The sequence below is a fragment of the Fringilla coelebs genome (genome assembly GCF_963513975.1).
Source record: "Fringilla coelebs genome assembly, chromosome: 9".
NCBI lineage: Eukaryota > Metazoa > Chordata > Aves > Passeriformes > Fringillidae > Fringilla > Fringilla coelebs.
Window position 1 is genome coordinate 24,678,414 of NC_140067.1, and position 26,300 is coordinate 24,704,713.

General features: G+C 47.1%; 1 protein-coding gene across 1 annotated transcript in view; it reads left to right on the forward strand.

Moving 5' to 3' along the window:
• The window catches only part of HMCN1 (hemicentin 1), a gene marked incomplete at its 5' end in the record, with an annotated part of 161,843 nt that overhangs the window by 130,467 nt on the left and 5,076 nt on the right, over positions 1-26,300 (forward strand). Inside the window, 32 exons of the mRNA XM_084211302.1 lie at positions 2,339-2,480; positions 3,475-3,619; positions 4,349-4,476; positions 5,127-5,283; positions 5,460-5,581; positions 5,765-5,929; positions 6,108-6,215; positions 6,355-6,492; positions 6,626-6,760; positions 6,993-7,262; positions 7,746-7,936; positions 8,288-8,501; positions 8,961-9,095; positions 9,576-9,766; positions 10,251-10,332; positions 11,334-11,603; positions 12,100-12,270; positions 12,804-12,974; positions 14,134-14,304; positions 14,937-15,107; positions 15,247-15,417; positions 15,845-16,015; positions 16,233-16,382; positions 16,553-16,690; positions 17,017-17,138; positions 17,923-18,160; positions 19,225-19,287; positions 20,356-20,475; positions 20,790-20,924; positions 21,279-21,392; positions 21,663-21,788; positions 22,433-22,561. Of these exons, the coding sequence (XP_084067428.1) occupies positions 2,339-2,480; positions 3,475-3,619; positions 4,349-4,476; positions 5,127-5,283; positions 5,460-5,581; positions 5,765-5,929; positions 6,108-6,215; positions 6,355-6,492; positions 6,626-6,760; positions 6,993-7,262; positions 7,746-7,936; positions 8,288-8,501; positions 8,961-9,095; positions 9,576-9,766; positions 10,251-10,332; positions 11,334-11,603; positions 12,100-12,270; positions 12,804-12,974; positions 14,134-14,304; positions 14,937-15,107; positions 15,247-15,417; positions 15,845-16,015; positions 16,233-16,382; positions 16,553-16,690; positions 17,017-17,138; positions 17,923-18,160; positions 19,225-19,287; positions 20,356-20,475; positions 20,790-20,924; positions 21,279-21,392; positions 21,663-21,788; positions 22,433-22,561 (4,954 nt within the window). The remainder of the gene's footprint in view (positions 1-2,338; positions 2,481-3,474; positions 3,620-4,348; positions 4,477-5,126; positions 5,284-5,459; positions 5,582-5,764; positions 5,930-6,107; positions 6,216-6,354; positions 6,493-6,625; positions 6,761-6,992; positions 7,263-7,745; positions 7,937-8,287; positions 8,502-8,960; positions 9,096-9,575; positions 9,767-10,250; positions 10,333-11,333; positions 11,604-12,099; positions 12,271-12,803; positions 12,975-14,133; positions 14,305-14,936; positions 15,108-15,246; positions 15,418-15,844; positions 16,016-16,232; positions 16,383-16,552; positions 16,691-17,016; positions 17,139-17,922; positions 18,161-19,224; positions 19,288-20,355; positions 20,476-20,789; positions 20,925-21,278; positions 21,393-21,662; positions 21,789-22,432; positions 22,562-26,300) is intronic.

A 26,300-nucleotide genomic window follows, 5' to 3' on the forward strand; every position in this document is an offset into this window, starting at 1 on the left:
AATTTTTCTCTCAACCTTTGTTCATTAATAAAGAAGAAACAAATACAGATTGTGAATTTTCTCCTTTAGCTGTGATCCATCACTAAATCGTCACCCAAGTTTTTGCTTGTTTGCTTTCCTCTGACATGTCATTCCTCAGACTCTTTCTCTCTGGTTAATTTAGAAGAATTAAATGTTACTGGAAGAAGGATCTGGTGGGTGAACATGTCTTAAAAAGTACTGCTAGGGACCATGATCTTAATATAGCCCAGGAACCAACTGGAAACAAATTTAACTGGACCATTCTACTTCTGGACAGTTAATTCTCTAATTGGGTGGTGAGGTTTTTAAATGAAAACAAGGTTGAACAAAGCTTGGAAATTAAATATATGAATGCTTATTGCCTTGGCCTTCATTGAAAAGCTTGTGTTTGGAAAGCAGTGCTTAGGGAACATAAACCATGAAAAGGAGTTCCCGTTAAAAATACTCACCAGAAAACAAAAGTAGAGGAACATTGTGACAGCCAGAGGTGCTCAGATGGTAACCTGGGAATTATCTTTGTACTGTTAGTTCTCCTCCTGCCTCGTGAACTCATGTGAGAACGTGAGGGCTGAAGCTTCTTGGGACTTCAAAGCCCATCCAGTGCCACCCCCTGCCATGGGCAGGGACACTTTCCCCTAGCCCAGGGTGCTCCAAGTCCCATCCAGCCTGGCTTTGGACACTTCCAGAGCTCCAGGGGCAGCCACAGCTTCTCTGGGCACCCTGTGCCAGGGCCTGCCCACCCGTGAGCTCATATGCTAGACATCAGGAGAAATCAGTGTCCTCCCCAGTGTCTGGCTGCTTTCTCAACCCCAAAGAAATGTAACAGCTGACTAATCCTGAGCAGCTGGAAATGGGTGTCCTTGCGTGTGGGAGGAGAGGTGAGGAGCTCCTTGGCAAATCATGGAAACCTTCCTGGAAAAGTGCAGGTGTCACAGTGACAAGAGAGGGCTGGAGAAAGGCAGGTTCCCAGCCTGCAGTGTTATTTCAATTTAATATGACTGGTTTTGTGAAGCAGCCTTGTGGAGATGGTTATTCCTCCTGCTTTTGTTGTCTTCTGCTGGGCAGATTTTGAGGCCTGCCCTAGTCCATCTCTGTGTGCTGAGTGATGGAATTGTGCAGCACCACCTTCTGTGGCAGCAGAACTATGGAAAGATCTGGCCTCCAGCAGCTTTGAAGTTGTGGCGCTCTTGAGGGATTCTGGAAATGCACATTGAGAGTTAAGAAAAGAATAGGAGCCTAACCTGTCCTAACCTGGCTTTTTTCAAACAGTGAAAGACTTGCTGAGTTTGTATTTTTTTTTTTCCAAGATGAGTTTTCTGGCTTACTTTGAGCAAAGCCTAAGGATTAAGTTATAGCTTCATCCCCTGTCTTCTGTTATCTCTGGGTTTCTGTGTTTAGAAACCATCACACAGGTTGTGTTCTCAACAGGAAATGTCAGAGATTGCCCAAAATCTGTCAGTAACCCACCCTGATGGTGAATTGTGTCACCTGAGAGCTCCAGCCCTGTACTGCAGCCTTGGAGCTGGTGCCTGGCTTGAGAGCAGAGTACCAGGGTGCTAGTGCAGAGCCAGAGGAGTTTCATCTCTCTGGGGTGCCCTTCTCAGACCCTCTAACCAGAAGAGTAGATGGGAATGTCAGCTTTGAGTTCCATCCAGAGAATAGGTAGCACATACTGGAAAAGCTAAGTTTGTGCTCTTTTTCCTGCTGGTTTTTATCCAGTCAGATCTCTGAGCACTCGTAGCTGATGTTGCTGTCAGTGATTGATGCAGGCACAACCCAGGCTGGGTGTGGTAAAGCTCTCACTGGACTGGCTCCTGGCAGGGGCTGTGGAGTCACTGCAGGGCTGGGAAGAGAGGGGCAGCCAGTGCCCAGAACTGCTGGCTGGTGAACTCCTGGCTGGTAAACTGAACTGGCTAAGCCTGTGCTGCCTCCCAGCCGAGCCAGACTGTGATGCTGGAAGTGTAGAGAAACTTTTGATTCCTTCTGCCTGTGGTGTGCATAGATAACAAGATAAATGAAATTAATTACGTGCTATTAGGTGCCCCTTTCCATAAAAGCTCCAAAGCCCTTTGGCTCTGTAACAGCTGCCTCTTTCAGGCACAAGCCTCAGTAGGGATTTCACTGGAGAACCAGTAAGCAATGCTAAGTTTTGAAAGCTTTCTTCATCCTCTTCAGGGATGTAAAGGAGCAGTGAGTTCAGTCCCTGGTTTATTGGTGTCCTTCTCTCCTGGCTCTTAGTGCTGTGCAGTGCAGATGTTCTGTGCAGAGGGGCCAGCAGTGAAGGGCTAAAGCCCTGCCTGTGTCTGTGTGCCCGCAGGGAGGCCCCCGGCTGCGGATCCTGTCCAGCGGGAGGTACCTGCAGATCAACAACGCCGAGCTGGGGGACAGTGCCAGATACACCTGTGTGGCCAGGAACGTGGCAGGGGAGACCACCAGGGAGTTCCTGCTGGCAGTGCACGGTAACTTCACGCAGCAGCCTCGGGCAGCTTGGGCTTTGCAGGAGTTTAGGCAGCAAGAACTGAGTGTCTGTGGTCACTTTCCAGCCATGTGTTGGCCTCTCAGGCCATGCCCAAACCGTGGGGCCATATGCATGGCCTCATGTCCCACTGCTGAGCCCACAGCTGGCCCCCAGCCTAAGGGACCTGCTGGGCACTTGCCATGGCTCATTCACCATCTGTGTGCTTTGTGCAAGCAGAGGCTGCATCCAGCCATCATCCTGACAGGGAGTCCTGATACACCCAGAGTGAGCATCCGTATCCAGGACTGACAAATGCTCTTGAACAAACACAGAGCAATTCTTTGAAGTGTTTGATTGGCACCCTGGGGACAAGGTTTCACAGCTGGCTTGACAGGTTCCTTGAGAGCTGTGGCTGCTTCTCTGTCTGGAGAGGACAGGGCTTGAGGGGCCTTACGCTTGATACTTGTCCTGTGCTACTATAGCCCTGAGCTCCATTTTAAACCTTTTTATTTTCTCACCTCTAGTGTGATGAGAAGTTATTCTACTCTCAGACTCAGGTGACTGGAAGGAACTTTTCCCCCTTTTTCTATTCTGTTTCCAGCCCAGCCACATGGGGCCCTGCCTTAACCTGTGCCCCCAGTGACTGGCCTTACCTGGTCCAGCTAAAGTCCTTTTTTCTCCTTAGTATGTAATCAGGAAGCAAGGATATCCCCACAGCCGTAGCTTGCTGAGTTCCATGTGCTGAACTCCTGCTGTTTTAGCTCAGTGGTACCCTTTGCAGTAACTTGCTGAGCTGACCTTTGCAATGCATTTCAGCTAAACTTTCTTTCTCCTTTCCTGCTGCACCTTGGCAATTACCATCACCCAGAATGGTAAGAAACTTGTTCCTGACTTTGCAGTGAACCCAGACCCACTGCTGCACCTCTTTTCATGTTTTCAGTTTCAGTCACTGCAATGTAGAGTTCCTTTGTGTCATCAGCATTTCTCCCTTGCAGTGGCTCCAACGATCCGGAGCAGCTCTCAGACTGTCATGGTGCACATCAACACCTCTGCCCTGCTGGAGTGTGCTGCAGAAGGAGTTCCAGCCCCCAGGATCACCTGGAGGAAGGATGGGGCTGTTTTTACTGGAAACAATTCCAGGTATTGCCCAGAATTTTTAGTGTAAATAGTCTTCATTGCTACTTAAGAATCTATTTATTAGAGACTTAATTAGACATGAAATTGTTCTAGAGAAAAGTAGCAGCACCAAAGGTTTCACCTTTTTGTTTTTAAGAAGGATAAAAAATTCCTTTGGCAACCAAATATACTCATTCTGACATTAGAGATTTTGAAGAGTAAATGTGAAAGATCTTTAGATTTTTTTATATACACAGAGTTTTGGGATGAAGCCAAGAAATTTCACGTAGACCAAAAGCTATTCTGTATTTTCTAATACAGAAAACTTTTTATACATGTTCTAGTACCAACTTTTATTATAGTGAATGGTTTTTTTCCTGATTGTTTTAGAATGAAGTAGTTTGGCATTTTCTAGAACTGAGCAAATGCTAAGGAATTCTGTTGTATTGCAAAGGAAAAGTACAGGCATTAATTAAAATTTTTAAGGTTAAATGAGAAACCAAAAATAAAGGGGATCAGCTGTTTTCTGTAAATCCAATATCACTTATGTGACACCACTACGTCAGCCAGATTTCGTAATTTCTTTGGGAAATAGATGTGCTGGGACAGAATGAAATCAGTAAGAAAACTCTGTGCCCCAATTAACACATGCTTCATTTGGGCCATTGGTTGTGTCCCCTGAGTCATCTCTTCTCTGCTCTGCCAGGGTGCCCTGTGGATGGCTGGTGGGCAGCCCCGTTTGCTCTGTTGCAGGTATTCAGTGCTGGAGGACGGCTCCCTGCACATCCCCTGGGCTCAGGTGGCTGACACGGGCAGATACGTGTGCATGGCCACCAACGCCGCGGGCAGCGAGCGCCAGCGCCTCGACCTGCACGTCCTCGGTAGGGCTGCTCAATCCACTGGCTGCAGGCTGCTTCTGCCACTGGCATCTCAGCTTAGCCCCTTCTTAGCTGCTCTGGTTAAAAAATAAAGGGGGGGAGAAATTGTTGGAAAATCCCAGCTTTACAGAGATGGGGCAACTGAGAGGTGTTTTGAAAGATTTTATTCCATTATCAGTCTCGTTGAAGGGTGAGACATAAAAGATGTAAAACTTAACACCATTCTATCAGAAGTCAGCCTATTTCCTGGTTACAGTGCCTTGTAAATGCTTTTCTGCCTGTTAGCATTGCCACACAATGCTGCCAATACTTCTAACACCAAGCACCTATTATTTTACTCCACATGGTCTTGCTACAATGCATCTTTCACAGTTCTAATTCTCTAAAATATCTGGTCTTTTGGCAAGGCCGTCTTTTGAAACTTGTTTCTAGTTCAGTCTGTCTCTCAGCAATGCCATCTCTATTCCATGGCCTTTCTAAGTCAGCACACCTTATCTCAGAGTTTACATACAAATGTACAAGACTATGTGAGCTTTCGGTCAGGTTTTGAGAGTCCTTTACAAATCCATTTCTCACAAGAAATGTGTATATACACACACACACACATATATATGTATAATTATTCTAAATAATGAGGCTTTGTTTGTCCTTAGTTCCTCCAACTATTGCTCCTGGGCAGACGAATATCACAGTTACTGTAAATGTGCAAACCACTTTGCCTTGTGAAGCCACGGGAATTCCCAGACCAGCAATTAGCTGGAAAAAGAACGGACATCTGCTTAGTGTTGATCAGAACCAGAATACATACAGGTGAGAGATGTTTTCTTTTTCACTGTGGGTTTCAAGTTTTCAGGGATTATTTTGGCACATGAAAAATCTATCTGTGCTTAAATACTGCCTTGTCTAGCCAGCACATTCAGTGGGCTGATTACCTGAGAAGGAAAGAAGTATTTCAATGGCTTTTACTTTCTTTTTTCTTTGTTCAGACTTCTGTCTTCAGGTTCCTTAGTAATCATTTCTCCCACTGTGGATGACACTGCTGTCTATGAGTGCTCTGTGTCAAATGATGCAGGAGAAGATCAAAGGGCAATTGATCTCACTGTTCAAGGTAGAGGGGATATTGCTATTACATGTGTGTGCCACCCAGAACTTCTTTGGGGTGTTCTGGTGTTGAGATGAGATTTTTATTTCATTCCTTTTTGATACTGATATCCATAAGTCTCTGGTATTTCCAAGAATTTGTAACAAATTAATGTGGGCAAGTAACCTTTGCCCTGCTCTTGATTTTCAGTGCCCCCATCCATAGCAGATGAAGCTACAGAGCTCCTGGTAACAAAGCTCTCTCCAGTCGTGGTTTCCTGCACTGCCTCCGGTGTTCCTGTCCCCTCAGTTCATTGGACCAAAAATGGCATCAAGTTGCTTCCCAAAGGAGATGGCTACAGAATTCTCTCTTCAGGTAATGTGCTGCAGGAAATCAGTGCAATCAGGCGCATCCATAAGTACTGAATTGCAGAAATGCAAACAATCCCCCAGAGATCCCCTCTCTGATGGCTTGCAATGAAATGAGGAACGCTGTAAGGGAGCACGTGTGCCTGGAGGATGCTCTGCATGTTGTGGTGCTCTCTCTGCCCCAGGAGCTGTGGAGATCCCCTCTGCCCAGCTGGCCCATGGGGGCAGGTACACCTGCGTGGCCCAGAACGCCGCGGGCTCTGCCCACAGGCACGTCACTCTGCACGTGCAGGGTAAGCTGGAGCTGATGAGCAAGGCTGTTCTGGCAGCCAACACTGCTACTTCAGCCTGCTCAGCTTGTACAGTTTAGTGCTCTTCTGTGTTGTCCTAGCCTTGAATGGTCTGCTTTTCCCTTTTTCTTTCATTCCACAGAGCCACCCGTTATCCAGGCCCAGCCAGGGGCGTTGGATGTCATCGTGAACAATCCCATTGTGCTGCCCTGTGAGGCCACGGGCACTCCTCAGCCCGTGATCACGTGGCAGAAGGAGGGCATCAACATCATCACCACAGGTATCCTCCCAAAGCCTGGGACCCTGCCTGCTCCTGTGACACAGACACCCCTTTTCTTTTCTGGAACTTGGGTTTCTCCTCTCCTCTGGTTCACCAAACCAGAAGTGTCATACTTTGATTATATTTCTTTTAGGGAATAGTTACATGGTTCAGCCAAGTGGCAGTTTGCAGATTGCCAGAGCAGCTGTGGAAGATGCTGGCACTTACATGTGTGTTGCTCAGAATCCAGCAGGCACTGCTCTGGGGAAAATCAAGCTGAAAGTTCAAGGTAAATCACCTTTTAAACTCCTTCTCTTGGTTCAAATACAATTCTGAGCAATAGAAAGGGACCTAGTGCTTTCCTGTTTGATGTGATGCTGAACAAAGCCCAGGAGGTTTATTCCCTTTAGTTCAATGTCTGCTTTAGGGCATGCTTTTACAATTATTTTCACCAAGAACTAAAGAGTTCCTTGTTTCTTACCACATCTAATTCTTTCAATAATTGTCTTTCTTCCTTTCAGTTCCTCCTGTTATCAAGTCCCACGTGGAGGAATATGTTGTTGCCATTGATCAGTCTGTCACTCTGCAGTGTGAGGCTGAAGGCTACCCTGGGCCAGAGATCAGCTGGCATAAGGATGGGCAGCAGATAACAGAGTCCATGCGAAGGAGAATGCTGAGCACGGGAGCTCTGCAGATCCTGTTTGTGCAGCCCGGGGACAGCGGCCGCTACACCTGCACCGCGACCAATCCCGCAGGATCCAGCACCTCCAGCACAGAGCTGGCTGTGCACGGTGAGGAACCCTTCCTGGGAGGATGGGGGGCACTGCAACAGCTGCTCCAGACAGGCTGAGAACTCCCCATCCCTGGAAGTGTCCAAGGCCAGGTTGGATGCGGCTTGGAACAATCTGGGATAGGGGAAGGTGTCCCTATGCACAGCAGGGAGTTGGAATGAGATGGCCTCTAAGGTCCCTTCCAGCCCAAACCATCCTGTGATTCCATGATAATTGAGACTGTAGGGAAATTATGTGTGTTACAGTGTGACCCCACAGAGAGTAAGGAGCTGGGGTGTACAGGGAGGAGTTCAGGAAAATTGTGCTACTTAATATAGGGGAGCATTGTTAAGTTGTAATGTAATATCGGCCAGTTGCTTGAATTTCGGCACACAATCATTGATGGAAATGGACAATCCAGGAGGTCCAGGCAGGCGTTTTCTTCAGTCCAGTGTTGTGCTTGGATAATGCCCAGAGGAAATGTTTCTAATGACCTCCCCACAGTTCCACCCAGGATCCGCAGCACGGATACACAGTTCACGGTCACGGAGAGCTCCCAGGCTGTTCTGTCCTGTGTGGCTGAGGGGATCCCAGCACCAACAATTAACTGGAGAAAGGACAGCATGCTGTTAAGAGACACCGTGGGAAAATACCAGACTGTGCCTGGTGGAGACCTCATTTTGGACAGTGTTGTGGTAAGCTCCCTGCCTACACATTCAGCAGTGTTAAGATCCGATTCTGGGTTAGCCATACTTTTATTTTGATTTCTTGTTCTTAAGGTTCCAAAATCATTACAAAAGTTTCATTTTCCACTGGGGAGCAAAATCTATGAAGAATTTGTAGTGGTAAATCCTCAGGAAGGGTAAAAAGCATTAGTCATCCTTCATATTTAAGGAAGTGGAAGAGCTCAGCTTGAGCATTTCTGCTGAATGCTTGTTCCAAGCCTTTCAAGATTATTTTACTGATACGAGTGGCATGTGCTGTAAGATATATCCCAGCTGTAGGATATATCCCAGCTGAAATTTCCCCACCATGTTTCCTTCCAGCCTGAAGACTCTGGCAGTTACACCTGCATTGCCACCAATGCTGCTGGGGAGGACACACACACGGTCACCCTGACAGTTCACGTGCTCCCAGCTTTCACTGAACTACCTGGAGATGTAGCCTTGACCAAAGGAGAACAGCTCAGGTTAACCTGCAAAGCAACTGGGGTACCTGTCCCCAGAATAACGTGGACCTTTAACAATAACATCATTCCAGGTGGGTCCCTGATGGCCATCTGGCTGCAGATTATTTTCCCCTGTGCAGTATTGCAGTCTAGGGTAGGGAAGAAGAAAACTCTAGCTGGAATAAACTGTTAGTGATTGTGTGAGAAACATCTTTAGTGTTATGCAATTATGTAATTAAACTGCCTCTGAGACAGAGCTGTAAGGTAATTAAAAGATCATCCCTCTTCTGTAGCCAATAATGTAGCACATAAAAAACTTTCCTATCTGATGGTATTTACTCAGCATCCAGCAACTGATAATCACAGGGTAGCTGAAGTGGACAGGTGCATATGGACAAGTGTCACAGCAATGACTTTCTGTGCATTCCTGAGTGTCTCGGGGATGCACAAGATCCCATAGCTGTGCTGCTGAGAGTGCACAGATCCAGGCACTCCTGTGAGCTGTGTACATTTCAATCCCTGGAATGACCCTTTCCCTGCTCTCCCTCCAGCACAGTACGACGATGTCAATGGGCACAGTGAGCTGCTCATCGAGAGGGTGTCCAAGGAGGACTCTGGGACTTATGTGTGCTCTGCAGAGAACACTGTGGGCTCCATCAAAGCCATTGGCTTTGTGTATGTCAAAGGTACGTGAAATTAAGCAGTTGTGCTTGTTGCTGGACAGCTCTCTGTAACCACTGGGTTTTGATAGTGGAGTCAGAATGGAACAGGTGGGAAGGGACCTTAAAAGTCATCCAGTGCCACCCCCTGCCATGGGCAGGGACACTTCCACTAGCCCAGGTTGCTCCAAGCCCCATGCATGCTGACCTTGGACACTTCCAGCGATCCAGGGGCAGCCACAGCTTCTCTGGACAACCTGTGCCAGGGCCTCACCACTCTCATAGGGAAGAATTTCTCCCTAGTATCCACTTTGAACCTGCCTGCTGTCAGTTTAAAGCCATTCCCCCTAGTATATAGTACCTTGCCAATGGCTAAATGGGAAAAATCTGAACAGGTTGAAATTCCCCCTTCGGAAAGTTAGAGGTGAGGGACCCCTGCCAGCCATTCTCAATTAGGCACATTTTATTTTGGCTCTGCTATTTCTCTGCCATCTCTTGTTTTTTAAGAGCCTCCAGTCTTCAAAGGGGATTATCACTCCAGCAAAATTGAGCCCTTGGGTGGCAATGCCATGTTGAATTGTGAAGTCAGGGGAGATCCCCCTCCAACCATCCAGTGGAGCAGAAAAGGAGTAGGAGTTCAGATTAGTAACAGGATCCGGCAGCTTGTGAATGGTTCCCTTGCTATCTATGGCACTGTGGTGAGTCCTGCCCCTGCACTGTGAGTGTCTGCTTTGAACTTGATTGATAAAGGTGTTCCTGATCATGTTGGTTTGAAAGAGTCAGGCTAGACAGTTATCCTTTTTTGCTTTCACCTTTAACAAATGTTTTAATTCAGACTGGAATTAGATTCAAAATTATTGAGGCAAAAATCCCCACGGGGTCAGAGTTCTCCCTGCTTGTCAGAAGGACTGAAATTACATACTAATTGTTGGTGTGTGAGATCCTGGTCATGACCAGTTAAATGGGACCTTTGCTCCTGACCTTAAGAGAGCCTGGCTTCTACAGGTCAGCTGAAAAGCAATTGCATTCTCCTTGTGCAAATCCCTTATTCCACATCTAAATTCCTAATCTGAACAGCAAGACTCCTATTTTTCCTCATGTACTCATGTCTGCATTTTGAATTGGGATTAAATTCCCTGTCAGGAGGGGCCCTGAAGACTGAGCTCCTATTTTGTTCCTCAGAATGAAGATGCTGGTGACTACAAGTGCGTGGCGACCAATGACGTGGGTGTGGTGGAGCGCAGCCTGACACTGACCCTGCAGAGTAAGGCTCAAAGGGAGGCTTCCTGCCCCTTAAGGGAGTGCAAACCTGCCTGTGGGGAGGTGCAGGCAGCTCCTGGGGGGTTGTTTCAGGTTGGGCACTGCCCTGGAGGTTTGGGCTCATCTCATCTTCCACAGAATTGTAGAAAGGCTTGGGTTGGAAGGAACTTTAAAGATCACCTGCTGTGGGCAGGGATACCTTCCACTAGAGCTGGTTGGTTCTTGAACACTTCCAGGGATGAGGCAGCCAAGAGCTTCTCTGGGCATCTTTCATCATGAATATATGAGAGTCTGGTCTGAGCTGTGATTGAAGTCAAAGGAGAGAGGGATGTAAAGGGTGGTTGAGCCTCATTGCAGAAACCAGTGTGGAATGAACTGATCCACTCTCTGAAAAGGGCCTGTTTCTCTTAGTTCACTCAATACAACTGGAATAAACTAGACTCTCAAGTTATATGAGGTGAATCCTAATTGTCTTTGACAATATTTTAGTTTTGGCAAAAATAATACCTTAGAGTTTTTCTTTGCTAGTGGGGTAATTTCTAAACATGCCCTTCCTGCTGTAGCCTCAAGCATTGTGGGTCTGTTCCTCGCCCTTCAGTTGTCTCTGGACATGAATAATAGCATCTTCCTATGAGTTTTATTAAAAACAGCCCATTTTAGCAATAAAGAAGAGCATGTGCTCTTATAGCTGGGCCTTAATCTCAGCTTTAGTCTTCAGATTGCAGCATGTTCAAACCAGTTTATTGCTGGCATTGTAACATGTCTGGTGGCACTTGGGGACACGGTTTAGTGGTGAACATCAGTGGTGGTGCTGGGTTGATGGTTGGACTTGGTGATCTGTTTTCCAATCTTAAGGAGTCTGTGTTACTATTTAGCCAGCAGGGGATCAGCAATAATAATTTTAGTCAAAGTAAACTGACTTGAGATTTCTCTGTGCTCACTTTGGTACTAAATCAATCAGGCCTGTGCCCGTGTGCTGTCACCCACAGAACCCTTTCTCTTCAGGCCCCCCAGTCATCACTGTGGAACCGGTGGGGACCGTGCTGGAGGCCGGTGCCACGGCGGTGCTGGACTGCCAGGCCAGGGGAGAGCCCCCTCCTGCCATCAGCTGGTCCCGCCAGGGACAGCCCGTGCTGGGGGATGACAGAGTGACCCTGCTGCCCAACGGCTCCCTGCGCATCGCCGCGCTGCAGAGGGAGGACACCGCCCAGTACGAGTGCGTGGCCAGGAACCTCCTGGGCTCCGTCCTCGTCACAGTGCCCCTGACTGTGCAGGGTAAGTGCACAAAACATCTCAGTGACTTTGAAGCTGGTAGATGACAGCATTAATCTGGATCAAATGTGGTCAATGTTCATCTTGCCCACGTTTTATGGGTAAGATGTTTGCTCTTATCTTCTTTATAACATTAGGTTAGGGTAAACGTAGTCTGAAGTGTCAGTGGGGATCTCTTTCATTAAATTTTATTCTATTATACTCATCCAGCTGGGAAAGATAGAGGCTGTGAAGGGTGAGAGACAAAAATTATAATGAAAGGACCTTAAATCAGATCCTATCCTCAGAACATGTCATAACTGAACTGTGTCTCTAAAGAAAAGCATTGAGGAGCATATGCAGAAATTGTCTTTGAACTATGGTAAGAGATTTGTGCACAGAAATACATGAAGTGAGGTGGATTTCCAAGGGTCAGGAGGTGCAGTTTTCACTTCTCTGTGTCGGCTAAGGGAGCTGCAGGCCCCGGCAGTGCCCAGCAGCATCCCTGCTCCCGTTGCAGTGCACGGCGGGTTCTCCAGCTGGCTGGAATGGCGGGCGTGCAGCGTCACCTGCGGCCAGGGCGTGCAGGAGCGCGTCCGGCAGTGCGACAGCCCCGTGCCGGCCAACGGGGGCCGCGGCTGCCAGGGGCCCCACAGCGACAGGCGCAGCTGCCACCGCCAGCCCTGCCCAGGTACTGCTGCCAGCACACGGTCCCACCAGGGGCTGGGTTGGAGGGACCTTACAGCCCATCCAGTGCCACCCCTGCCATGGGCAGGGACACCTTCCACTGTCCCAGGGTGCTCCAAGTCCTGTCCAACCTGGCCTTGGACACTGCCAGGGATCCAGGGGCAGCCACAGCTCCTCTGGGCACCCTATGCCAGGGCCTCACCACCCTCACAGGGATCAATTCCTTCTAAATACCTAATCTAAAGATCTCCTTTTCTAATTTAAAACTTTTCCCCCGTGTCCTATTGCTGTCTGCCCATCTAAGTCTCCCTCCCTCTATTTTGTAAACCCTGTTTAAGTACTGGAAAGCCACAATGAATTGAGACTTTTAATGTGCCTTGCATTAAGTGCCCAAACAATGAACTTTTATCACCATGGATCTCGATGGCAGATTAATTTTTCTAAGTAGTTGTAATTAATTTTAGAAAGAAAGAGAAAATTTAAATAAATACTGTAAAAATAATGTTTATTGAAAACTGGGCTATTTCTGGTCCTTAGTGGATGGGAGCTGGTCGGAGTGGGGGCTGTGGGAAGAGTGTTCAAGGAGCTGTGGCCAAGGGAACAGGACAAGGAGCAGGACCTGCAGTAACCCCCCAGCTCAGCACGGAGGGGAGCCCTGTGAGGGCAGCGCCCTGGAGTCAGTCATGTGCAACCTTAGGCCTTGCCCAGGTAAGAGAAGAGTAATTAAACCTTATTTGCATGAGGGGCTTCACATACAGGTCTCTTTGTTTCTCCAAACCCAAATTCTCTCAGCTTATTTTTAGTTGTTAATTAATTTATTTTTTTTAATTGAATGGCACAAATTCTTGGAAATAGGAATCACAAAAGTAAGTGTAAGCAATCTCACAATTTCTTTTTTTTTTATTCTTACACCAGTAAAAATATTAATTTGTATTTTACTGTTTTCCAGTGCTTGTCACCCACATCCTCACAATGTAAATTTTCTCTACTCTAAACCTATCCTGCAAAGCCAGTTAAAATAAGAAAATAACCAAATCCAAGCCACAAACTATTTAAAGCTATGTAAAAATGATTGTTAGTAATTTAAGACCGTATCTGTGTATTTTCCTGTTATAATTTTTAGCCACGTTTTGCTCCCAGCTACCTGAATGTTCATGTTTCCTTCCTCTCCCATGAGTATTTCCCACATTTGAAAGGTTGTAGTTTATTCAGAGCCTTCACCACTGATATATTCCCTTCTGTACAATTTGCAATGTTTGATTTTTCCTTTTTTCCCTGGCTCTGCTGCCACTCTGATGCCAAATTCTCATCCGTGGGCCTGAGACTCATTTCTCTAGGCTTTGGCAGGAAAATCAGCTCTGGCTGCTGCTCTCTGGCACCTTTTAGCCTGGCTGCCTTGGCCCTGCTCAGGCCTCCATCCTACCCAGGGAATTGGGAAACTCCAGATTTGATTAAGCGTTCAGTTCTCATGTTCTGCGATGGTGGTTAGGTGATGTAGCTAAAAAACAGAAAGGGAAGAGTCAATCTTTGCTTGTCAAAGTGCTGATTGTTTGGGCCACTGCATTTTGTGGGAAATTTGGGATATCCCAGCGGTGTGTCTGTTCTGGGCCAGTGTGTGGGATCAGGGATGTCCCAGCTGTGTCTCTGTTCTGGGGCAGTGTGTGGGATCAGGGATATCCCGGGTGTGTCTGTGTTCTGGGGCAGTGTGTGGGATCAGGGATATCCCGGCTGTGTCTGTGTTCTGGGGCAGTGTGTGGGATCAGGGATGTCCCGGCTGTGTCTGTGTTCTGGGGCAGTGTGTGGGATCAGGGATGTCCCGGCTGTGTCTCTGTTCTGGGGCAGTGTTTAAGCTGTGCTGCCCTTGCAGTGGCCGGCGAGTGGAGCCCCTGGGGGCCCTGGGGGCCGTGCAGCACCACGTGCGGGAAGGGCAGCCAGACGCGTTCGCGGCTCTGCACCAGCCCGGCCCCGGCGCACGGCGGCCCCCACTGCCAGGGCCCCGACACGCAGCTCCAGCTCTGCTTCCGCCGGCGCTGCCCAGGTGAGACCAAACTTCTCCTTCCCCCCCCCCCCACCCCCCCGTTCTGCTTCGCTCGTGGTTAACACTTTCTAGTTCTAAAAGCCTAACCCCTGAAAAAACTTCCCTTCAAACTTTTTATTGTCACTGACTCTGTCACTAAATAGCATCTGCTATAGACCCTACAATTGAACCCCACCTCTTCTCCAGGTGGAACACCCTAAGCTCTCCCAGAGAGAGCTTTAAGGTCCCTTCCAACCCTTAGCTGGGTCCAGAGGAGAGGGTCTCCAGCCTTGGAAGCAGCTCTGGGACCTCCTCTGGACCCTCTCCAGCAGTTCCATGTTCTTCCTGTGCTTCTGGCCCAGGGCTGGAGCAGCTCTGCCGGTGGGGTCTCACCTGAGAAGGGCAGACAGGCAGAATCCTCTCTCCCCTGCTGCCCACACTGGGGGATCAGCCCAGGGCATGGGGGGTTCTGGTTCCACCTCACATGGCCAGGGCTGGTCCAGCTCTCACCCACCCCCAGGTCCGTGGGGAGAAATCCCTGAGTAGCTGAGATGCTGTAGAGTCAGTGACATCCATGTTCAGTTCTCCCTGATGTAGCACTGCTGTGCTCCTTCTGGAGTCGGGGGCTGTAACTGCTGTGCCTCTGTCCCCAGTGGATGGGAAGTGGTCCCCATGGAGCAGCTGGAGCTCCTGCAGCGTGTCCTGCGGGGGAGGCAGCAGGCAGAGGACGCGCCACTGCTCCGACCCGGCCCCGCAGTTCGGGGGACACAAGTGTGAGGGAAGTGACATACAAATGGATTTTTGCAACAGTGATCCTTGCCCAGGTAAGTGCTTTGGGTTAGGTTGTTTCCTTTTGGGGGGAAAAAAAAACCTAAGAAGTTACTGTCCAACAAAAGTACTTTCCTGTCTTGACTGTCTGGTTTTAAGTCCCTGAGGAAGATCAAATCTGACTTATTCTTGCAGTTCATGGCAACTGGGGCCCGTGGAGCAGTTGGGGAACTTGCAGTCGGACATGCAACGGGGGCCAGACAAGGCGGTACCGGAGCTGTGACAACCCACGGCCGGCCAGCGGCGGCAGGGCCTGTGCTGGGGCTGACGTGCAGATCCAGAGGTGCAGCACGGACCTGTGCCCAGGTCAGTGCTCACAACAGCAGTGGCAGTGCAGCTTTCCCTGGAAGGCATCAGGGTATATGCCACATAAAGAATGTAGACCACCTGTGGAAATGTCCAAGGCCAGGCTGGACTGGGCTTGGAACAACCTGGGACAATGGAAGGTATCCCTGCCTGTGGTATGGGTGGGACTGAATGAGCTTAAAGGTCCCTTCCAGCCCAAAGCAGTCTGGGATTCTGTGTTTCTGATGGCAGGAGTGTTCACACCTGCCTGCTACAATGGTTTTGTTGTCCTTTAAGCTATTCCTTTAGAACCTTGGTTCCTCCAGGAAGGAATTGACTTCAGCATAACCAATGCAGCCTGAAGTATTTAAATGGAAAAATTGCTTTCTTCATTCTTTATTGAAAAATTGATTTAAATTGAAAAATTGCTTTCTTCTTTCTTCTGCAGTGGATGGAAACTGGGGGCAGTGGCAATCATGGAGCCAGTGCTCTGCTTCCTGTGGAGGAGGAGAGCAGACCCGGGTGCGCCTGTGCAGCAGCCCAGCCCCATTAAATCGTGGCCGTCCTTGCCCTGGGGACTCTTCCCAGATATCCAAGTGCAACACCCAAGCATGTCCTGGTGAGTACTTACAGCCTGCATGCAGTGACAGTGTGCTGAAAGCCTGTGGCACTCCTGATTTCACTGGTGTTATCTCTCATCTTGGCCAGTTGCCTAGGTAATTTAATTTTTGGGGCTTAAATCTGCCCTGCAACTGAAGCCCAGTTCTCTCTCCCCTAAAGTACCCAACAGTACTTATATGGGGTTGTGTTTTGCCTCTCCCCCATCCCCTGCACAGGTGGGCCTGTACGTGCCAAGGGCAGCATCATTGGCAGTATCAATGATGTGGAATTTGGGATTGCTTTCCTGAACGCCACAGTAACAGACAGCCCGGATTCTGACACCAGAGTGATACAGGCAGAGATCACAAACGTCCCTCGGACCCTTGGTAGGCCTCTTTGACTTTGACCAATTTTTTCTCTGAATACACCACATCCTATTGTCTTCTGGTTTAAATCTAAAGGGTTATACTAGTTCTAGATCTTCATATTCAGCTCCTGTGCATGTGGGTCTGTGATGAGATCAAAGCTCCCTGATTTTCTGTGGTGTCTCCTTCAGGCCCAGCGATGAGAAAGCTCGTTTCCATACTCAGCCCGGTTTATTGGACAACTGCCAAAGAAATTGGGGAAGCAATGAATGGGTTTACACTCACTGACGCTGTCTTCAAGAGAGAAACCCAAGTGGAGTTTGCAACTGGTGAGTTGCCTGGGATAGATCAGCTCTTTCTATGTCCAGTAAGCCAGATAGAGGCTGCATTTCTGAAAAGACAGCAGAGGACCATCACTGAAATTTGGGTCTTGTGCTTGCACTAATATTTTCAGACTGACTGTATCCTTCTGAGCTTTATTCCACCTTTTAGAGCTGCAGTTTGAAATGTGTCATGTCTTTTCTCATGGGCATGGTACACCTTACAGAGTTTAAGTATAAATAACTGGCCAGGGGACTACAGTTTTGATTCCATGTGGCTGTTGGGAGTTGCTGTTGGGAATGTGTGCCAAATGAGTGTGCTGTTAAACTGCCAGGTGAGATCCTGCGCATGACGCACGTTGCCCGGGGCCTGGACACGGACGGGGCCCTGCTGCTGGATGTTGTCGTGAGTGGCCACGTGCTGCAGCTCCAGTCAGTGGCTGATGTCAGTGTCAAGGTAAAGCTGCTTCAGGTCCCACTACTGCTCTTGTGCATCTGTAGTTCTCTCACCCAGAGAAAAGCAGGAAACACTGAGTCCTGCAGCCTGCTGTACTGTATGTGACTTCTTTTGTGCGTGGTTGAACTGATGATGCTGATGTTGCTTTTGGAAGAAGAAAGTTCTCATGAGGAGGGTGGTGTTAGTCTCTCAAGAGTTTGAGATGTTGGCAGGTAGTGTTGAGGAGGGTCTTCAGGGCAGTTACTGATGGCTGGCATGTGAGGGTTGCTTTGGGCAGAGCTAGAAAGATGCATCTCTAAACCTCTCTTAGTAATAGTATTTTACTGTATTAATCACACCATGCAATAAATATACCTGAAGCTGTTGATATTTTGGAAAACTGCAATATGTAGTATGTCCAATATTTATATCCCTCTTCAGTGGCAGAATTTTTCTCCACTTGTTTATTTAGCACATTTGTCAGCATCTGATTTCAAATAAAAGGCAAATATTTAGACCTCAAAAGATTGTTATTGAGGAGTAAGATATTTTTTAGAAATCCTCTGCTGTGGCTTCCATCATGAGGATCCTCAGTACATCAGTCTGTATCTTTTTTTAAAGTAATAGACCAGGCAGCGTTAAGATTCAACAGTAAAAATGAGAGTGAGAAGGACCTGTGTGCGTGCAATACCCTTTGTTCAGCAGTTAAGATAAGCCCCTTTCTCTAAGCACATCTCCCAGCTGTGCAGCACAGGCCTGGGTGGTGCTGGTGTGGGAGCAGCTGAAGGCCAGGGCTGTGTTGCAGGATTACACAGAGGACTACATCCAGACGGGACCTGGGCAGCTGCACGCGCACTCCACGCGCCTCTTCGCGGCAGACGGGGTCAGCGTTCCCTACACGTGGAACCACACCATCACCTACGACCCCTCCAAGGGCAGGATGCCCTTCCTGGTGCAGACACTGCGCGCTGCCTCCATCACCACGGAGTACAACCCGCTGCAGGAGGCCGTGGCTTTCAAAATCCAAGCTTCCATTGCAAAAGGTATTGTTCTAGGCCTTCCCAGGAATCAAACAATGGGGAAAGACTGTCCTCTCTTCCTGGAATTCATTGAGTCACCCGTGGTCTCGAAAGGAAATTCTGTGAAACTTGAGTAGCTGTAGTGTAGATCCCAGGACCTAACAGTCTTGTTGATGTAACCCTTAATTAACTCTTAGTTAGCACTGCTATCTGCTGGCTTTTATGAACCTGAGTGACCAAAGGGAATCGATTTATGTGAGCAGATTTTCCCTTGAGAAGCTCTAATTAATGAGCAAACTGGCCTGTTACTTCTTTGAATGCTTTTTGGGCTTTTTTTTTTTTTAATGTGGTAGGGAAATTACTCTGGTTTGGAAATAAAAGAGACAGGGATTGCCTGTCTCAGTCTTTCTTTTCAGTAACAAGATTTTCCCACTTGCCAGACTAGGGACTAGGGAAAACCAAATACATTTTTTTTTTTCTAATTTAAACAGAAATCTGATAAAAGGGAGTCTCTGGGTCAAGATAGGCCTGTGATTAGATCTGGCTAAACCTTTACTGAACTAGCATTTCCTCCAATAATTGCTTGGGATTTTTTTAAATTTCGTTTTTTTAAATTTCAGTTTTAAAACTGTGTCATGTGTCCTGTGAGGAGCCTCTCCCTGAGTTTTTCATTGCAGTTTGTATTACATGGTTGTGTTCTTCTACAGTGATCTCCTAAGATTTGTAACATGGTGACTTTTGTTTGGTTTGGGTCTATTGTCCTCCTTCTATGTGAAATAAAACTGAATGGTCTTTATTCTTTCAACAAGAAACTTTCCAGGATGCATTAGGCTGGGATGGGACTTGCAGCTCACTCTGAGGGGACCCCCACACACCTGTTCCATGTTTTTCAAACCAGCACAAGCCATGCAATGCTGACTTCTAGTGCCAAAGTAGAAAAACCACTAAAGGCTAGATTTAAAAGTTTCTGGTTTGGTGTTGAAATATAATAAATACTGTGAAATTGCTGGGCTGCAATTCTTACTGTTGAAGTAATGAAATGGCCATATTTTTATCCACAAGTGACATGTGCTGCCTTTATCATACAGGGGATCGGAGTAACCAGTGCCCTGCGGGGTTTGCTTTGGACTCGTCTGGGCCTTACTGCTCAGGTAACGGCTGACACGGGTGGGTGTGACCATGGGCTCCTGGAGTGCTTTGGGTGGGAAGGGGCCTTAAAGATCCCCTATTTCCACCCCTGCCATGAGCAGGGACACCTTCCACTAGCCCAGGGTGCTCCAAGCCCTGTCCAGCCTGGCCTTGGACACTTCTTGGACAGCTTCCCTGGGCCCCCTGTGCCAGAGCCTCCCTACTGTCCCAGGGAACAATTCCTTCCCAATATCCCAATATCTGTCCCTGCCCTCTGGCAGTGGGAATCCATTCTTTGTGTCCTGTCCCTGCTGGCCCTTGTCCCAAGTCCCTCTCCAGCTCTCCTGGTGCCCCTTTAGGCACTGGAAGGGGCTTTAAAGTTTCCATGAAGCCTTCCCTTCTCCAGGTGAAAACCCCCAGCTCTCCCAGCCTGGCTCCAAAGCCGAGGGGCTCCAGCCCTTGGCACATCTCCATGGCATCCTCTGGACCTGCTCTAAGAGGGCCATGTCCACCTTGTGCTGAGGGCTCCAGAGCTGGACACATTATTAAACCACTAGGACCTACATCCCCTGTATTTAAAGTATGCACTTCACAAAGTGTGAGTGATCCTTGCTATAAAGGGTGTGGATCCAAGGGCAGCTGAAGATGTTACTTCTGCTACCTACAATATGAGCAGTGCCCAGACAGCTTTTAAAGCAGTACCTCAGGTACACCTGGAGGACACTGAGCCTCAGGCTCTGCTGAGCCTGAAGAGCAATGAAGGACCTGTGGGTGACCTGTGTGGAGGAAAGGCTGAGTGTTGGCACCTCAGACAGGAGCCCATGTGTTCCTGCTTGGGGTATGGAGGTGGAGAGAAGCACACGAGTGCTATCTCTCTGTCTCTCTAAGAGTCAGGGTTGTTTTAGGGAGAAATCATCTGAGATGATTTTATGGACTTATTTCATTACTTCTTGAAAGATTGCAGATGAAGGGAATTGCTGGATCTGATTTTGCCCTGTGGGCTTTGCTAGTTGCACACCTCTGAGGAAGGATCAGATTGGAGTCGTTTCTTGGGAAGTCTCACTGGTTTTTCAAACATTTTGTTGTTCCAGATGAAGACGAATGTGCTGTGGGAAATCCTTGTTCCCACACCTGTCACAATGCCGTGGGATCCTACTACTGCTCCTGTCCCAAAGGCTTCACCATCTCTGCTGATGGCAGAATGTGTCAGGGTAAGAAAGGTGCTGCTGGGGACAGCTTGGATACAAATGCCCTTTAGATAATTGAAGGCCTTAAAATGCCTTAAGAGGCACCAAAATTGCTAAGGAGAGGTTTTATTCAGGCCATTTTCTCATTATAAGTACATAATTTATTGGTGGTATTCTAATTATTTCACAGCTGAATGTACTTGTGGTCACTACTTGGGACACTTCAGCGCCAGCAACTCGAAACACTACTTGTGTTTCTAGTTGCTGGTGCTGAAGGCACAGGTTGGTGTGTCCCTCGTGCTGGCTGGGCAGGGTTTGCAGCTCGTTTCCCATTGCAGACATCGACGAGTGTGCTTTGGGGGGGCAGAGCTGCCATGCGGGGCAGGACTGTGAGAACGTGCCCGGCTCCTTCCGCTGCGTGCTGCGCTGCGGGAGCGGCTTCCGCAGGACGCCCGATGGCTTCAGCTGCCAAGGTACACCTGGGTCACAGCTCTGCGCAGCTGGAAATGCTGCTCTCGTGCAGCTAGAGGGCGCCTCCAACTACCTGTCTAGACACTTTCATTCTTAGGGTTATGGGTTTTTGGGCCTTTGGTTTTTCTGTAGGTTTGGGGTTTTTTAATCTATTGCTTCTTCTGTCTTTAGAAATAAATTTAAAATCCTGTCAGGAAAGAAATTAGCATTCTTGGGTTTGTGCCCCATGTGCATTTTCTTGTACAAAGATGGGAGAGCAGCAAACAGTCCTGAGCAGAGCTCAGTCAAACCCTGCTCAGGTAGTGCCCACGGGGTAACTCCCAGCCCTGGTGCCAAGGATTTGTGTTGTTCCACAGACATTAACGAGTGTCAAGAGTCCAACTCCTGCCATCAGCGTTGCTTCAATACCATAGGAAGTTTCCACTGTGGCTGTGACCCAGGATTCCAGCTGAAGGGCAGAAAATGCATTGGTAGGGATGAAGTTCTGAATGTCCATTCCCTCTTTCCAACAAAGTTCAACATTTATTTGTTGCTCTATTGTCTTATGAAAGAAAATGCTGCTATGGATGATACACTTGATGTACATTTTGGAATCTGTCAAGCAGTACTGAAAGCCAGAAGCAGCAAGAATTGGGCTGACTAATCCATGTGCATGAAATGATTCAATATGTGGACACAGGGTAATTTCACTATATAATTGAGTCCAATCTTGCTTTTTTTTTGGCTTTTGTTTGAATAAGATGTCAATGAGTGCAGGCAGAATGTGTGCAGGCCTGATCAGCTCTGCAAGAACACCCGTGGTGGCTATAAGTGCATTGATCTGTGTCCCAGTGGGATGACCAAAGCAGAGAATGGGACTTGCATTGGTGAGTAGAAGCATTAATGCACTGTGTGGCTATGGGAAACACAGGGACAATTATATTTATTTTTTTAAATAATCCTGAAGATTGTCCATCTCCAGGTATTAATATTTGTACATACTAAAGCACCAACTTGTTTATGCTTGTGGAGCATCTGTATTTAACTTTTTTTGTAGTTGGTATTAAAAAGCAGATGCATCCTTGCCACCTCTAGTTTTCTACTGTTCTTAAGCAAGAACAGTGAGATTTCCCTTGGTGTCTTTTGTGTTGGAACCTTGATTTCTCTGAGTTATTCATTGACTGAAATGTTTTGCTCTGTGGGCATTTCTTAAGAGTTTGGCTCAGGAGCTCTCAATCAAGATCACAGGTCCCTGCTGCTTATCAGGGAGGGTTTTAAGCACAGCTGATGTTGTAGATGGTAACAAAGCTTTTGTTCCAGGGGGGATCATGGGATGATTTGTGCTGGAAGTGACCTTAAAAGTCACCTATTTCTACCCCTTGTCATGGGCAAGGACACCATGCACCATCCCGGGTTGCTCTAAGCCCCTTCCAGCCTGTGCTCGGACACTTGCAGGGATGGAGCAGCCTCAGCTTCCTCCCGCAGTGGGGCTGTTGCAGAGCTGTGACTGTGTCCTTGCCGTGTGCTGCAGATGTTGACGAGTGCCGGTCGGGGTCGCACCAGTGCCGCTACAACCAGCTGTGCGAGAACACCCGCGGCAGCTACCGCTGCGTGTGCCCGCGAGGATTCCGCGCCCAGGGCCCCGCCAGGCCCTGCGTGGGTAAGCTGCCACTCGCTCCTCTCAGCCCTCTGCTCTGCTTTTGCCTGCCTTTCTGCTGCAACACACCAGCAGTGCTGGCCCTAGGCGAGACCATGCTGTAGAGACAAGTTGGCTCTGTTTCCAAATTGGCCATCTAAAACAAAGTGTTCTGTTCTAAACAAACAGAGCTAAGTGGTTCCAAACAGAGATTGGTTTGGGGCTGTACTTTGAAAACCAAGTGTAAGAGGGACTCAGAGCAATAGTGCATGGATGTGGCAAATGACCACTCTACAGGAGGCATCAGTTATAAAAATCAGGTGGGGTTTGTTGATGTACTGGCTGTGCCCTGCCGTGCCCTGGCTCACCCCTGAAGGCAGTCACACAGGGAGTGATATGGTTTCCCCTAGGAAGCACACCTCAAGGAGCTGCAAGAGGCCCGACAGACCCAGAACTGTGTCTGGCTCCTGAACACCCCAAGTACACCTATCCCCCCAATCAGGACTGCCAGGGGTGTACCCCAGCATGCAGAGCACAGGGACCTGATGTGCATATCTCCCTCAGTGCTCCCCTCCTGGCATGGGTGGCTCCCAGCAGGGAAAGAATAGGATTCCTGGCACTCACTGGAATGCCAGCCGTGCAGTAACTCCCTGTGCCATCTTGGCATAAAGCCACCCAGGGTTTTCTTCCACATCATGGAAGACTCCAGAGCTCTGACGTGGCAAGTTTAATGTATGAGGGCAGGGCAAGTGGATAAGCACTTCCCCTGGCAATTAAGAGACTTCAGGAAGGCAGTAGGATCATCTAGAATCACCTTTATTGCATTTATGTCAAATATTTAAAATGTAAGAGCTGACCTACCCTGATAGTGAGGATTTCTGAATGTGAGTTTGTGACGCCAAGTGAGGCTGGTTTTGGTTGCTGTTACGTATCATGTCAGAAAAGCATTCCTCCTTGATGACTACTTCAAGATTAGCTTTTCTAAGTGATAAATAGTTTGGGGTTTTTTTGTGGTTTTTTAACAACCCAAGAGTTTGGATTGTCAAAAGCCAGAATGTCTGGGATTTTTTAAAAGAGATGAAATTGCACTAAGAAGTGTTTGGCTGTAGACCATTACATTATATAAGATATTATATTACTTCTGCTATGTGCCTATGTACTGAAATAAAACCAATCCCAGACTCTTAACTTATATTTAAGCCATTTAAACTTCTGAGTGGAAAAAGCCAGGTAAAGTCTAGGACTGTCGGTTTTCACAAAACACCAGCAGCCTTAAAGCTGCCTTGTGACCAAGGGCCACTGAAAGCTCCCTCCTAATGTATTTTTGTCCTTTGAAGTTTTATGTTCCTAAAAATATATTTAAAATATAGATTCATCCAAAGTATTCGTTTTGTTAATAAAATCCAGTTTTTATTGTCATTGTTGACAGTGGAGCACAGGGAGGAGTTGAAAACTAAGCAGGGCTCAGACTGAAACAGGAGAAGTGAATTTTGTTCCTGCCTGTGCCATTTTTACCCTGGGTAAAGCCCTTTTTGCCACAATTCCCTTTTTTGTTTGTTGGATGGGGATAAGATGCTCCTTTTGTGACCCCCACAGAGCTGTGTCCGCCCATTTACCTGAATTACAGCATTTCTGGGGGCTGTGTTGTTTTCTCTCCTCTCCACATAGGGTGAAGGGCTTTGCTAAAAGCTGCTACAATGCAGATTACACATGTGAGGCTAGCTAGAATATAAAATCAGGTACTGTTTTTTAAATTGAAGAAAGCCTGAAAATTTAGCTATTTCAATTTCAAAGTAATTTTACCTTGTTAGGGTTCCCATGCCTCAGCAGCTTCTTCTCAGAGGGGCAGCCTTGGAGCCAGTGCTGGTGACTCCCTGCAGTCAGTTCTGCTTGTATTGCACAGGCTGCTCTTGCAAAAGAAATTGCTCAAATTTTCACCTATTGTCTTTCATAATTTCTATGAAAATCTTCTATTGCTTATCCACAACTTGTTCCAAGGACATTGTTGTCATAAAGACATCAGTGTTAATTTATTTTAGGCAGGTACAGAGTGTAAAAGTCAGCACTTGAGTGCTAAGGAAATTATGAGTTTGTTTCCTTTTACATGTATATGAAAAATAACTTTTTCATCTTAAGCACATACTGAGATTAATACAATTAAAATTCAGATCAGTTATTGTCATACTTAAAGTGAAATTCTCATTTGTAGCACCTGAAAATTCTACCCTAAGGATAATTCCATTAATATGTGAAGTTTCAGTTGTGTGTTTGCCAGATAACAGCTGGAAAATATTGTAACACTCTGCAATTACTACTTCTGGATTTCCAACTCTTAATTTAATTATTATATCCCTCTAAATTGTTTAAAACCTTAAATGTATTGAATATTAACTACTTCATAAAAATGCAGCCCAATATTTACCATATTTCTGACAGTATTGATTTTTAAATACTATTTTCTTGAATTTGTGGCTTGGGAGTTACAAGCTGTGCTCAAAAGCTTCTGTTCATAGGGGATCCAAATGAAACTCTAACAACACTGGCTTAATGGCATTTTTACAGTAGTAATTGATAGAATACACACTACTATGGAATAACTAAACTATTATTGAGTTGCCATTAAGATCATCTTTAATTTCTAGTAGGAGAATTTTTATAATATATGTCAATTATTGATATGTTGCAATGTATGTTAATAGCAGGTTTTTTATTTCTGGTCATTGCAGAGTTGTTTGGTGTTATCAGACTTTGGTCTTTTTCTGGTGAAAAAATATTAGGCTTGAAAAGAAATACAGTATGTTTCAAATTTCCAGCTGAGTCTGAAGTAACTTGATAAAAACTTTTTGTAGAAAATTTTTTTCTGGTAGTGTCAGAGAGACTGTGGGAGAAAGTCCTGCAGTCCCGAGAACACTTATAGTTACTTGGAGGGAAGGACACTCAGCATGTTGCACCCTCAAGGCATTTACTATATTTTGTATGTCCAGCACTCAGTTTTGATTTAAGGATGGATATTTACTGCTGGTCTAAATAACTTTGGACTGCAATTTAAACAACTAAAAAGAAAAAGGCATTGCTTAGGAAAGCAAAAATAATTCTATTTTTAATTGTCCAAAAGTGGATTAATATATACTCTTGAGTGTCCAACCTGTCACAGCTGGAATGACCAATAACAGCATCAAAAGTTAGAAGGTACCCAACTCTTGCCCCTGCAGCCTTGAAACATGTTCTTGAGCCTGATGCCCCATCCCTGGGAGTGTCCAAGGCCAGGCTGAGCAGGGCTTGAGACAACCTGGGCTAGTGAAAAGGTCCCTGCCCATGGCAGGGGGTGGGACTGGCTGAGCTCCTCCAGCCCAAAGCATTCCATGATTTTATGATTCCCCCCACACAAGGCACAATAACCACATCAGAGCCTTTTGTGCTTCCCTTAGTGTAGGGTGTAAGGAATTTCTAGCACTGTACTTCTCTGGAATGCTCTGTGTTAAGCATAACCTTTTAAAGAAAGGACCAGCAGCTTCTTCCATTCATCTGTGGAGCACTCAAGGAAAAAACTCCAATTACTAGGAGAGTATTGAGCAGCTGAGGCTGAAACAAGGCTTCAGCAGGGCTCCTGTCCTGGTGAGCACAGTCACGTCAGCCTGTGGGAGAAGGAAGGTCTCACAGTCCAGGACAGTGGATCCTGCCTGCTTGGCCTAGTGTTCTCCATGTTTTACTGCCTCTAAATCTTGTTTTTATGTCTTCAGCTTGTTCCTGACACTGAGATAAG